General features: G+C 38.9%; 1 protein-coding gene across 3 annotated transcripts in view; it reads left to right on the top strand.

Moving 5' to 3' along the window:
• The first annotated feature begins 1478 nt into the window (after positions 1-1478).
• TBC1D30 (TBC1 domain family member 30) overlaps positions 1479-15166 on the top strand; it is an 82770-nt gene continuing 69082 nt past the window's right edge. Inside the window, exons 1-2 of one of the 3 annotated variants that reach the window (XM_024737134.1) lie at positions 1479-1550; positions 6300-6464. In XM_024737134.1, the coding sequence (XP_024592902.1) occupies positions 6317-6464 (148 nt within the window). In that variant the 5' untranslated portion in view covers positions 1479-1550; positions 6300-6316. Of the gene's footprint in view, positions 1939-6299; positions 6465-15166 lie in introns of all 3 variants that reach the window. The other 2 variants (XM_024737133.1, XM_024737135.1) reach the window with 2 other exon arrangements.

Here is a 15166-nt window from a genome sequence, read left to right as displayed (position 1 = left end):
TATAAAACTTCTGCTTCCCTTATAGTAACTCCAGTTTCTAAAAGGGTCCTATTGGTCTCACTCTACGTTTACATGTATTTTGGTGGTGATGCCAAGGGACACCAGGTTTCTACTGGCTCTATTATGAAAGTGCCTTGAAAAGTAAAAAGTGTGTTGAACAAAAAGTACCACCATTGTTCACTAGGTGCTCTGCTGTTCCTTTAAAAAATACGACAAGTATTTAATAGCATTAGGAGATAGACAAATATATACGCATCTGTACTGAAAGCCAGACACTTTAAGCTTTAAAGAAAGTTCACTTTATTCTTTGAAAATTGGCAGTTATTCAGCCTCTCTGTGCTTCAGCCCCCTCATCTGAAAAGTGAGGAAAAAATAGTACTTACCTTTGTAACTATATGGTGACATACGTGAGCTAGACATATTGTGGTGATCATTTTGCAACATATACAAATATCGAATCATTATGTTGTACTCCTGAGACTAATATAATGTTATAGGTCAATTATGCCTCAATAAAAAAGTTGTGCTTACTGCTTTATAGGGTTAAAGTGAGAATTAAATGAGATAATTCATGCAAAGAACTCAGAACAGTGCCCGGCACACAAAAAGTGCTCAAAAACATTGACAATTATTACTAAATTCACAAAAATATCTACAGTGGAGGGGCACCCAGTTCTTCCATTGAGGTGCAGGGTAAAGATACATCTCTTAGGATATCAGGCAAACTTTTGATTTTACTGATAGAATCAGCTGCATCAGTTTATTAGTTTTGCCTTCTCATGACACGTATTAAATCCTCATTCTCTGTTAGGTCTTGCGCCAGGGCATTAGTTGATTTTAATCCAGTACTTGATCTTTCACCGAAGGAAAAAAGTTCACAGCGTTATTAAATCTCAAGTATATGCCAGGTCTTCAGAAAAGTTAGTCAGAAACTAAACTAAGAAAGCCTTTAAAGGCGCCCAGATCAGGTGGGAAGGTGAGAAGGGCTGGGCATTGTGCCCGGAGTAGGTGAAGGAGGGAGCTCCCGGCCTCGGCCTATTGATGGGCGCTTAGAACCGGCACTATTTCGAGCCGGTGGCTGAATAGGATGCTACAGCTGCCCTCTTTTTGAGTTAATCACGTTCATAAACGTGAAGGTGGCAGCAGCCAGAGCGCCCTTCCCCCTCCGGGCTAAAGGCTTCATCCTGATTCGTTCTGGCCACATCCTACTCCTGGACGCGCTTCAGAGATCGCTCCCGGGCGTAGGCTGGCCTCACCTGCTGCAGGTGTCCCCAGTTAACGAGCGGCGTGGCCGCCGCCCTATCCTCCCCACCCGGGGCCGAAGGGCGGCGCCGCACGTACAGACCCGGGGGGAGGTCGGGCGCTTGGGGTATCCGGAGGCCGCTGGCGCTGCGCCCGGCCCAGGACACCCACGGTGGGGCCGAGGCCGCGCCTCCTCCCGGAACTGGCCGGCGCGGCGTGGCGCCGCGGGAGGAACGGCGGGAGGAGCGGCGGGAGCCATGGAGGTCCTGCCCGCCGGCGGGGGCCGGACGGGGCTCCCGCAGCCTGAGGTGAGGCTGGAGGACGCGGGCCCCAGAGCGCCCCTGGTTGTAAACCTGCGAGGGGCGCCCCCGGCGGAGCCAGCGCGGGGCTCCCGGGACTCCTGGGAAGGCGAGGAGGACCCGGAGCCCGGCGAGCCTCGGGGCAGCTGCACGGCGTCCCTGGTGAGCGGGTTGCTCACCGAGCTGTACAGCTGCACGGAGGAGGAGGAGGCGGCCGGCGGGGGCCGCGGGCCCTGGGGCCGCCAGCGGCGCCAAGACAGCCTCGACAGCTCCACGGAGGCCTCGGGCTCCGACGTGTTCGTGGGCGGCCGCGGCGGCGCCGGCGACTCCCGTGTGCTACAGGAGCTGCAGGAGCGGCCGAGCCAGCGGCACCAGATGCAGTACCTGTGGCAGAAAGGTGAGGACCGGGGGAGGGGGTTCCCGGGAGCTTCCCGGAGCCGCGCCCCCGCTGGGACAGTCCGAGCTCTCCGGCTCACCAGCGCGCACCTGTGCTGATGGGCCGTGCGCCCAGATGTTAAGTTTGGGACGTCTCCTTTGACCTGGCACGGCTGGCCACAGTGTCACGGATTCATGACTAAGTTCTTATTGTACCCCCATCCCTTCTCGAGTTGTCGAGTGAAGCATCAGTTATCGGAATGGTACCAACGGGCCTCCCCCCTCCCCCCGTCCCCCATCCTCCTTGTGTTTGTGGAGGCCCAAGGGGAGAAGCAGTCCAGGTTCTAATTTCACCGGAACAGCTGTTAAGACAGGTTTGGAGTTTCCGATTTGTCTATCTGAAGTTATCTAGAGGGCCCTGGGAGAGAATAGAGGCGACTCTTGGGGCTGGTTTAAAAAAAAAACAACAAAATCCACTTTTTAAAAATTTTATTTTACATCCACCTTCCTTGGCCACACCACTGGGAGAGTGTTTAACTAGTGAGGCAGAATAATTCAGTAATGCAGTTTCTAAGCAGAACGTGTGAAATCCATTTCTCAGAACGTCTGGTTTCAAGAAGCTCACTAGGTGGATTTTTTGGGTGGAGCATTAGTGGAGGGCCCTAGGGCGTCGTCATTATCACAGCATTTAACTACCAGTACCTTCAGTTGGAGAGGTCGATCCCAAAAGGGCCTTGGCTTTGGGGGGAGAGGCTAATTTGGTTTCTTTTGTTATCAGACTCTGATGCTCTGTCCTAATTGAGATTTTTTTTCCCTCAACTGTTCATAATAGATTTCCTTTCAGGCACTGACACAGTTATTACAGTTGTCTTTTTGTATAGATATATCAAGACCTCAATTTACAAAATGAAGTCAGGTGTGGAAAAACATGCTAAGCCACCATAACGTTTCTTGAGTTAATGTCCTTGTGGTAAATTACCAGGAAAGGGAGGAACAAGAATACTATGGATGGGTCTCCTGTCTCCTATTTGTAAAGTCGGTCCAGCTGGGGCGGGGATGGGGCGAGGTCGGGGGGTGGAACCTAACTAGAAAAGGAATAAATTTCCCGGCTTTCTGAAATCTGTGTAAACAGCTTTCAGCTTCCTCTTTAGGCTTCCTGGTGAGGATTTTTTTCCCAGCTGATTGTTACAAATGGCTTCCACTTTCCCCCCTCCCCCCGCCTGGGACTTTAGCTGGAGTTGTGCTGTTTAATTTTATACAATTATTTGGCTGTTCTCAGGGTGTTTATGCCAAGAGTTCTGCAGGGCAATAGTTCTTTCAGAATCCAACAGAATCAATTTTGAAGACTTACGATCTGGCTTTCTGTTTTTTACAAGGTTACTTACTTTTCATTACGGAGAGAATTTTGTGGATTAGTGATTTCCTTTTGGAAGAGGAAATTTGGCAAGCTAAAGTTTAAGGAAGACGTCACAGTACAGCTTTGGAAATACAGATTGCAAATAAGTGACCACTCTACTAATCATTCATAAGACCTGTAAGAGTCAGTTTTGCCCAAGTCTCAGTCTTTCTGCATGGTTAGCTATCTGCTAATCTCTTCTTTCCTTGTAGTGGACCCTATTGGAATGTACATGATGCCATATTATGATAGCCCTACACACGCAAACACACACGTATATCCCTTTTCCTTCATCGATAAACATCATTAGAGTACTAAGAATAAGGAATCAGGTAATGGAAACAGCTGTCTACTTAAATAATTTTACAGCTTATTAGGTTATTTGATTTTTTTCAGGGTCAAAAAAATATCCCTCCTAACATAATATGTAGTTAAGACTCGATAATGTAGATAACCTGTGTATTAATTTGCTCTTTCCTCTGATAGGGATTTCGTTGTAGCACCTATTTAGATATTCAGCATGCGTGGGTGGTTTATTTATGTGAGGCACCAAAATGGTTTCTCAGGAAACCTAGGCACTCTTTTCACTGTTGTCATTAAGGGCGTGAACTTTGGAGTTAGAAAGCTTGAGTTAATATCCTGCCACTGTTCCTTACTAGTTGTGTGACCTTGGGCAAGCTCTTTAACCTCTCTGAGTCTCATTTTCCTCACCAACAAATAGAGATAATACTACTACTTCATAGTCAGGCAGAGAAAAAAAAATTATGTCACTTATATGTGGAATCTAAAAAAATAATACAAATAAATTTATTTACAAAACAGTAACAGACACACACAGAAAACAAACTGATGGTTACCAAAGGGGAAAGGGGGTGGGAGGGGATAAATTAAGAGTATGGGATTAACAGATATGTACTACTATATATAAAATAAACAGCAAGGATTTACTCTATAGCACAGGGAACTATATTCAGTATCTTGTAATAACCTATAATGGAAAAGAATCTAAAAATATATATAACTGAACCACTTTGCTGTATACCTGAAACTAATACAATATTGTATTACAATACAATACAATATTACAATTACAATACAATATTGTAAATCAGCTATACTTCAGTAAAAGAAAATACTACTACTTCATAGGGCTGTAGTGAGAGTTATGTAAGTTAATGGGTGTGAAGTGCTCAATAAATGTTAGATATTGTTTTTATTATAATATACACTGGAATTCCTTAAAGAGGAAATTGTTCAGTTTGTCAGTTGATGATCTCATTTTTCCTCATTTATTGAACACTGTGTTAGGAGCTATGGCTGATGCTGTGGGACATAATAAAGATAAAGGAGACCTTATTTCTGTCTTCCAGATATTTATATACCAGCAGATGTTGCTGTAAAAGACATTTTCAAGTTCAACTCTGAAGATTTTTCCTACATTGGACAGTACATATCATTCAGAAAATCATAGAGCTCTAGGTATCTGAAGAGTCACCGAAAATGACTCTTTTGTGGAAGGAAAGTGTAATTCGAATATAAGATGATGATATCCCTATCCCTTTTGTTTCTGTTAATAGAGGGAAAAACTTTAAACATTCGAATTTGCTCTATTTGAAGGAATCTGGGATTGAAGAGTCTCTGGTGTCTTCTTGTTGCTCGATTCCACGTTTAATCATCCTCAGAATCCAAATGTTTTCAGTTAACCTAAGTGTGTTCTTACTTCTCATTATATCTCACCACATTTGAACTCAAGGTGAGAGAAATAGCTGGCTGTTGTTTTCTTCTTAACAGTAATTCCTTATTCTTACTTTAGTGCTCTTTATATTAATGTTTATAAAGGCTATTCACATCTGTTTTTCAGAATAATCTTGTAGAATTTGAGACTTGGAGCACTGCCTTGCCTGAGATCACACAGATAAGTGGATTGATCCAAAGGCAATTCTTTTTAACTCAAGGTCAAATGCATTTTCCATAATGAGGTCAATCCAGTATGACGGCTGTTAAAGCAACCCTCACCCACTTCTCTGACACAGACCCCGACAGTTCACTTCCTGTCATCTCTGGAATGTTTTTCTTACTTTTGCACACTTCTTTTGTTCTCTTCTGATCCTCTCTGGTTTCTCCAAATCCCTTTGAAAATGAGTAGATCCAAACCCCACACAGGACCCCTAACGAGGGCCTAGCCTGTGCCACGCCAAGTGGAAGGCTTTGCCTGCCTGACAGGTCACAGTATGGTGACTAGTGAAGTACGACATTAGTCATACTAATATGCAGTATGACAAACGAAACTCCCCAATTGTAATGATTATTCATATAGATGTTGTGGTCCCTTCTGATTCCCAAGTCTTTTTTCATTTGTAGAAAAACTGCTGTTGAGAATATTAGTTTTATAGATGCGAACTGTCTTTTACTTATCCGTTTGAAGGACATATATTCTACCATATTTGAAAATGAAATGTTGTAGTCAGTGTCTAGCTATGGGAAGACTGTATATTTAAAACAAAACCATTATCACTACATTTATCTATATTAGAAAATGTGGTAATATTACTTTGATCATTTACAAAAGTGAGTGCTTTTAAAAAACATTTGTTATCAGCTGTTAGATTTATCATTGATTTAACAGACTAAAGATTCTTTTTCTGTAAGCTTACCGTCTGAGCACTTTAATGATAGAAAAAATACATGCCAATTTTAAGGCAATGAACCAAATTGGAAACCAGAGCTGGATATCATAAGAGTCTTTGCCTCAAGAATAAAATTATCTTAAAGTCTTTGCATGGACAGGGCAAGAAATATTAATAGATGAGTGACTTATTTCATCAGAATCTTTCAGCTGAATGTTTACATGTAATCCTGGGTGAGAATCCAGGATTACTTGGTTTAAATGGATGTTCCAGAGATTTATCTCATGATTGGTATCACATTGGAATTTGTATTCCTCTCAGGGTATTTATTGTTCTATTATCCTTTTCCTTTACTGATAGACACAGATGAACTGAAGATGATCCTTCGAGAGCTAAAGTACAGGATTGGCATTCAATCGGCGAAATTACTTCGGCAGCTGAAGCAGAAAGATAGGCTTGTGCACAAAGTACAGAGGAACTGCGATGTTGTGACGGCGTGCCTGCAGGCTGTGTCTCAGAAGAGAAGTAAGTGCTGGATTGGGGTAAGCCCTTTTGCCACGTGGGACCGGAATGTTAGTGAAGCCACGTCAGTAGTCATTATGCTTTTGAATATATGTATTGAGAAGTTTTAAATGGAAGTCTATACCTTCAGAACTAAGAACAATGAACAACTCAGACAGCTTCCTATATTTTTCAGTTAAAATGTATATTACATGTCTGATGTTACAATGTAGTTAGTTTTATTATTATAGATTTGAGGTAGCACTTCACTTTGACAATGGTTATTTTTGCCTGATGCTACATAATGACTAAAATCTTTATTTTTAAAACAGCAGCAAAGAGACACAACCTAAAAGGCATGTCTCTACTTTCTTATGCTGTGTTGCTCTAATAAGTGAATTAAACAATTGATTTCAAAGAAGGAGACTCTTGGAACAGGATCTTACAACTTGCTCTGAAATCCGAAAAGGACAACATAGTTTAACAAATTAAACCTGTCTCGTGGGTAATCCATTCATAAGTAAGAGATGCGTGGTTTATTAACTGAGTTAAATATTAACTTACTAATCCATGTTAGATAGTGGATATAAAAGCTTGTGAATTGATTTTTTAATTCTCCATGCAAGAGTTTTATTCTGCTAATGTTTCCCTATTTTTGTTTTTTATTTTTTATTAACATGCAGCGTTGCAGAACAGTATGTTCAGGTATGGTAAACAGAGGCACGATAATGTGTTTTGACAGAATGCCCGTGGCAGCTTTTTAGGTGCATGTGAAAGTTGCCTTTTCTTTTTCCTTTACCCTGTCACATTTTGTATGTAAAGTGACACTTACTAGAGTTTTTTTTTTTTAATTCCAAATGAAGATGTGTCTGTTTTCATAAAACAATTTTTAGGGCTTGATTAGCTTCAGATAATAAAATTAATGACTTAAATTCCATTCTTATATTTGCTATTAAAAGAAAATACTGTTTTCTTCCTCTGCTTTTATTATATCACTGTTATCCCCAAATTATTATTATGCTGTTTACTGAGGAAGGTTTCAACCTAATGTGTATTAAACGGAATACTTCTTTATTGTTATAATGATGTAATAGTCCATGCAAGAAGCAGGAATATAATTGAGTAGGCTGGTTTTGAATAGGGTTTTCCGCAGAGCCAGACACTTGTGTGAAATAGGTAGAGGAGGAGGGTAGAGATATATAGATATACGTGTACATATATAGATATACATGTATACCATATAGTACATGTATATCTATATATGTGTATGTATACAAAAAGTTGTCATGTGTTATAAGTATTTGATATTTTCCCACGGTTCTGGTTGATTCACTAGTGTCCAGTAAAAATGGTATTATTTTCCCTTTTTATTTTGAAATGTTTTGATTTTGATTTTTCTCTTCTCAACTGTGTTTTCATCTTCCCATTATTATTGTTTGTACCAGAAGTTAAAAGCACAAAGTGGTAAATCCATGGATTTGGATGTGTGGGAAAGTATAAGGGGGGGCGTTGGAGCCAGTGTCAGGAGACAGAGAGGAATGTCAGGCTAGCACAGGATCACAGGCTGGTAAGTACCAGAGACTGATAATCATTTAGAGTTTCACTTTGCTTGACTGATGAAAGGACTGGCTTTTATGTCTTTTTAGAAAAATGTGTCCACACGCCCCCAATTTAATTTGTGGATTTGTGAGTGCAGCATTCCTATGTATTTTAGATTTTTGTCTCTTTAAGTCCAGAGTTTTGCATGTCAGAGAATATGGGGTTAATGGCTCCTTTCCTTGGAGTTCAGTTCTCACCTGGGTAATAAGACTATTAAATGGAACAGAATTTTTTGTTGAATTAAGAAGTAACAGTGTATTAATTAGGATTATCATTCTCATCATGTGATAAAGTATTATGATGTAGACATTGTTAGAAATTTGACTAAATGGTTATTTATCCATTTGAGAACTCCAGAGGTTAGATTTTTTAAAAAATTAATTAACTAATTAATTTTTGGCTGCATTGGGTCTTCGTTGTTGCGCGCGGGCTTTCTGTAGTTGTGGCAAGCTGGGGCTACTCTTCGATGCGGTGCACGGGCTTCTCATTTTCGCGGCTTCTCGTTGCAGAGCACGGGCTCTAGGCGCGTGGGCTTCAGCCGTTGTGGCACATGGGCTGAGTAGTTGTGGCTCACGGGCTGTAGCACGCAGGCTCAGTAGTTGTGGCTCACGGGCTCTAGCACGCAGGCTCAGTAGTTGTGGCATGGGCTTAGTTGCTCCACGGCATGTGAGACCTTCCCGGACCAGGTCTCGAACCCGTGTCCCCTGCATTGGCAGGCGGATTCTTAACCACTGCACCACCAGAGAAGCCCCAGAGGTTAGATGTTTAGTGACTAAATGCCTGATTCCAGTACTTACCCATTTGTCTTCTTTCCTCAAAGTCAACTAATAACAAATATGTTTAATTAGATTAGTCACTGAACTTTCAGTTTAGTAGTGACTGTCAGTGATGCATTGCAATACAGCATACGTGTTGAATTATTTGCATTTAATGTGCAAAAGTCAGATAACCCCTATTTTCCCCTCCATATGGATTCAGTGCTTATGATTCTTTCTATAAGTGACTTTTCCCCTTTTACAACACGCTGTAGAATTAAACAATTTTTTTTTACATATACATGAAATATTTTTATTTTTCTTAGTTTTACAAAAGCAGGGTCATATTATAGAATTAGACAATTTTAATCTTTTATTAAAATGGATTATTTCCTGTTGATACACCGAAGGGGATATATTAATTTTGAAATAAGAATCACAAGTGGATGATGATTCAGAAAGTGTGGATTATGAACCAAAATGACTAGATCATTTCTGTTTCTAACACAGGTGATGTAACTGCTTAGACTTTTTGATTTTCTACACCAAGCCTTACGGTAGAATCCCTTTATTTTCAAACGGGTGAGAATAAGAGCGGGATCAATATTTGCCTTATAGCACAGCAGATTTTTCCCCTAAATTTTACCGTTTATCTAAGGGTAACCATAGTATAACCACTTCAATATTAATCTTAAAATTAATAATAAGAATAGTATCAGCAGCTACTCTTCACTGAGTATGTGCTTTATGCGAAAGTGTTGGTTTTATCTCTCATGGCAATTCCAAAAGTATATTGTCTTTAGGCACATTTTATTGGGAAATTGAGATTCAGAAAGTTTAGGTAATTTGCCTAGTGGTTGAGAAGGAATTTGAAGATAGGTATCTCAAAACTTCACTCTTTGTACCGTAAACATAAGAAGGGTCTGCTTTTTCTTAGCAATTAGATTGATACTTCTCTAATACTGGATTACTGTTGGAGCAATAAGAAATTTGTAACATACGAAGGATATAATACAGAGTTTCAGGTTTATTAGAATATACTGCTTTAGCGCAGTTTGCACGTGAAGTAAATATCTTTTCTTGGCCAGCTGGATTATGGAACAAATGTAGTGTGGTGTGCAGGAAAATCTACCCAAAGGCATTAAGATGATGGGAAGAATAAGGTGAATATTTGGCCGGGAGTTTGATTCTGATGATAAGATTTTTAAGTAGTTTGCTTATCCCGTGGTTTAACTATTTTTCCTGAAAACAGAAGGGAGGCCATCTTAATGATCAGCATTGCCTAGTTCTACAGTTTTCTGCATTGGTATATTAAATGTTTGTTCTGCTGGTTGAGTTTGTGAAAGGTGTTATAGGTCAAGTGATTGATCTAGATGATTCCAATCTAGTGGTGATTGGAAAACTCTGAAAAGCGAAAAGCATGAAAAAAACGTGAATGTAAATGGAAGTATTATCTTTATTTTAGCCTGGTCTCTAAGTACAGGAATTTTAGGCAGCTTATAGACTCATTTTATTAATGTGTCCACCCTGGCATCCTGATAACGTAATTAAATCTTGCTATCATAAATGCCTGGTAGAGACTGATACTTTTGTCAAATAGTGAGTGGCCTTTGTTCTTCTTTTTCTATGGGTCTCTTCTCTACAGTAGTACCTTGTCCTCTGCGGCAGAGGAAGGAATTTGTGTGACGCTGAGTTTGGTATCACTGACATTCAACATTTTCCACTAAGAAACAATTCTCATTGTTTTTTAAAAAATTATAAAAAGTAATGCACCTAACCAGCCATCTACTCCTAGGTATTTACCCAAGAGAATTGGAGATGTATATCCCCACAAAAATTGGTACATGAATGTTCATAGCAGTTTTTTTTTTTATAATAGCCAAAAAATGGTAACAACCTGAATGTCTGTCAATGGATGAATGGATAGACAAATGTGATACATCCATATGATGGAATATTATTCAGCCAGAAACAGGAATGAAGTTACTAATTCATGTTACAACATGGATGACCCTTGAAAACATGATGCTAAGTGAAAGAAGCAGGCACAAAAGTCCACATACTTTATGATTCTATTTGAAATGTTCAGAATAGACAAATCCACAGAAATAGAAAGTAAATTAGTCATTGCCAGGGCTTGCGGGTAGGGAGAATAGGAAATGACTGCTAATGGCATGGGTTTCTTGCTGGGGTGATGAAAATGTTGTGCTGTCAGATAATGGTGATGGTTGCACAATTCTGTGAATATACTAAAAATCACTAAATTGTACAGTTTAAAAGGGTGAATTTTATGGTATGTGAATAATATCTCAACAAAAAGTGTTAAAATATAATAATAAGGAAACTTTGGAAAATACAGAAGTGTAAAAAGAAGAGGAAAAACCATTTTCTAAAGACAGTCTCTTAATGTTTTTGAATTTTTATTCAAGTGGTTTTTTAATATGAAGTTTTTCCAAGTTGGTATACTGTATAATATTTCTGTATCCTGCCTTTTTCATGTAACATATTATAAGCTGGTGCCATTGGCATAAATTATCATAAACATAATTTTGAGTGATTAATGCACTACTTTTCAGTCTACCATTTTATTTTGTTACCACATTGTAATAGTGAAGAATCTCCTTTCAGCTGTGAGTACAGAAACACAACTCAAACTGATTTAAGCAATAAAGGAAATTGATGGGCTTACATAATGAAAAGTCCAAGGATGTGCCTTCAGGTGTAGCTAAATCAGGTAAATACAGGTGCTCAGAGAGTATCTTTAAGAATATGACTTCATCTCTTAGCTGTGCTTTCCTCTGTATTGGACAACACCAAAATGGCCAACAGCAGCTCCAAATCAGCAAACTTAGCAAAAAGAACATCTTTTTCTGTAGCTCCAGAAAGTCCCATAATTTACTTTCCTTGACCTAGTTGGGTCACGTGCTTACTAAGACTGAACCCTTTTTTTAATGTATGTAAGAAGGGGTTAAGGTGATAAGTGCCATAGGGGAAAAAAAAACCAACAGGAAAAGGCAGATTTGGAGTGGCCAACAATTGGTGTTTGTGTTGTCAGTCCTTTAAATTTTAACTCTTCTGGTGAGTGTTTCAGTGGCTGCGTGATTTTCATTTTCATTTTGCTGATTACTAACGTGGCTCAGCACCTCTTCATGTGTTTACTGGCTAATTGTCTCCTAAGAAAAGGATTGTCTCCTTTTTCTTATAGATTTGTAGGAATTCTTTATGTATTCTGAATATGAGTCTTTGTCAGATACATGTGATGCAAATACCTTCTCCCACTTTTTTGGCTTGCATTTTCACTCTCTTAAGAGTGTCATCTAGAGGCCATCTATGAACATTCCATTGGGAGTCATCCTTTCCTATCAGGCATGTCACCTGCTGCTTTGTGTATTTGGTCAGATTTCTGGCATGTTTCATTTCCTGTTGTTTAGTAAAGGTGCTTGTTCCTGGGATGTACTAAACCAGGTGATTTTTCTTTTTTTTGATTTTTTCCTTTTGATTTAATATACTGAGAAAGAAATGGGGCTGTCAAGATCAATTTTAGGAGTGGTGTGTGTATTAAATAGTTATTCATTCTGGAACACAAGGACAGGATTGTAATAAAAGGAGATGGAACAGTTTAAAAAAAAAGAGTGTCATTTGATGAACAAGAATTCTTAGTTTTTATGTAGTCCAATTTACTAGTCTTTTTTAGCTTCTTGCAGGGCCAGCTTCACGGGCATGTGATCTGTGCAGTCACGTGGGGCCCATGCTCATTAGGGCCCTACAATTGGTTTAATGCTCTGCTGTTGCTTTTCTTAGTGATTTTTGAACAAGGGGTCCCACGGGTTAGGTAACCAGTCCTGCCTTTATAGCTGGTGCTTTCTGTTCTCCCATTATATTTTCAGGAAGCTTTATTGTTTTGTTTTCAGATCAAAAGCCACCTAAAATTGATTCATTTTGTTCACATGAAATGAGAAAGGAGTCAAATTTCATTTTTGTCCAGAAAAAAAAATTCATTTTTGTCCATGTGGACATCTAATTGACTCAGCACGGTTTATCAGAGACCATCCTTTTACCACTGCTCTGTGGTGCGATTTTTATATAAATTTCTATATGTGTGTGGGTCTATTTGGGTTCTCATCCTATTTTATTGTTTTGTCTATCCTTGAGCCAATGCAACACTGTCTTAATTATTTTTGCGGTACGCGGGCCTCTCACTGTTGTGGCCTCTCCCGTTGCGGCCTCTCCCGTTGCGGAGCACAGGCTCCAGACGCGCAGGCTCAGCGGCCATGGCTCACGGGCCTAGCCGCTCTGCGGCATGTGGGATCTTCCCGGACCGGGGCACGAACCCGTGTTCCCTGCATCGGCAGGCGGACTCTCAACCACTGCGCCACCAGGGAAGCCCTAATTACTGCACTTTATAATAACTCTTACTCTCTGATAGTGTAGGTTCTTAAATCTTGTTCTTCTTCAGGACTGTTTTGCTTATTATTGGCTTTTAGGGGAGAATTGACATCTTTACAATGTTGGGTCCTCCAATCCATAACTATGGTATTTAAAATTATTATTCAAATTTATTTGAATAATATTTTACAGTTGTCTATGAAGAGGTCTTACATATCTTTTACTATATTTATTCTTAGGTAATTGAGTTTTCTTGATGCTATTTTAAATTGGTATCTTTTAAGAAATTCATTTTCTATTTGTTTCTAGTACATAGAAGTATGATTGTTATCTGCATATTGGTACTATATCCAGTAATCTTACTTTTTCTTTTGTTGATTCTAATACTTTATCTGTAAAATCATTTTTCTAAGTATATAATCTTTATCATCTGTGAATACTGTCAGTTTTATGGATTTCTTTACCATCCTTTCATTTATTTTTCTCATCTTATGTACTGGCTAGGATCTCCGGTTTAATCTTGAATAGAAGTAGTGAAAATAAGATGAGAATTTTTGTCTCATGTACAACCTCAGAAGGAAAGTTTTCTTTTTATCATTTCACCATTAAGTACAATGTTTGCTGAAAGTTTTCTGTAGAAATCCTTTATCAAATTAAGAAAATTCTCTTGTCCAATTTGCTAAGATGCTGAATTTTGTCACATACTTTATTGCTGTATTGAGATAATATGTTGAATATATTTTTGTTGAATGTTAAAACAACTTTGTTTTCTTGAAAAAATCCTACCTAGGTCAAGATATATATATATATATATATATATATATATATACACACACACACACACACATATAATATACACACGAATATATACACATATATACACACACACAATATGTATATGTACATACATACATATATACATTGCTAGATTTGATTTGCTAATATTTTGTTTATGATTTTTTATGGCTATGTTCATGAGTGAGATTAGCTTATAATTTTCCTTTCTTGTAATGCTCTTGTCAAGTTTTGGGAGTCTCATAAAAGAAGTTACAGAGTACCCTCTTTTTCCATTCTTTGGAAGAGATTGTATAAGACTGGAATTATTTCTTTCATAAATGTTTGGTAGAATTCACTGGTAAAATATTTGGGCCTGAAGTTTCCTTCATAGGAAGGTTTTAAATTATGACAACTTAAAAAATTATAGGATTATTTGTATTTTCTATTTCTTTTTATATCATCTTTGGTAAATTACATACAATTTGCCCATTTCACGTAAATTTTCACATTTATAGGCATAAAAATTTTAAGAATATTTTTTTGGTTCCTTTAGTGTTCCACAATATTAAAACAATATCACTGATTTAAATAGAAATTCACTTACTATTTAAGATATCTATTATAGAATGCATCACCATAAAGAAGAATATTCTAATACATGTATATATATTAAAAAAATAAGCAAAATCTACGTATGATATCTACCTATGAAGATTGAGTAATAAATATTACTGGCACATTAGAAGCCCTTGTGTGTTCCTCCCTGGCTGAAATCTCCTTTCTCCCCTGCGTTTGTGTTAATTATTCCCTTGCTTCTCTTTATAGTTTTTCTGCCTCTTGTACATATCCCTAAACAACATATAGTTTTGAAAAGCTGAGTAGCAAGCCCATGCCTAGTTGTGTAGGGAAAGGGTAATGTTGCTGCCTCTGTTAGAGAAAAGCTCTCAAAAGGTAAACCAAACCGTTTCTGGGTCACAGTCTGATGTTGGGTTCCTCAGAGAATTCACAGGAGCCCCTTCTGGGGGAGTCAGAGGGCAGGTCCTGTGGCATCTGCCAGGGCTGTGTTTTGGACCAGTTGATGAATGATCTGCTAAGCTGGAGGAGTGGGCTGCTGCTTAGTTTTGATTTGAAGCTCGCCAACATGACCTTGCTCTTTCTCTCAGAAGTAGGTCCAAGCAGAACACTTTTGTGGGCATGGAGGGGAGTGGA

The sequence above is a fragment of the Neophocaena asiaeorientalis genome, unplaced genomic scaffold, assembly GCF_003031525.2.
Source record: "Neophocaena asiaeorientalis asiaeorientalis breed wild unplaced genomic scaffold, Neophocaena_asiaeorientalis_V1.1 scaffold134, whole genome shotgun sequence".
NCBI lineage: Eukaryota > Metazoa > Chordata > Mammalia > Artiodactyla > Phocoenidae > Neophocaena > Neophocaena asiaeorientalis.
The sequence above is the reverse complement of the archived record's forward strand: the minus strand, read 5'-3'. Positions and strand labels throughout refer to the sequence as shown.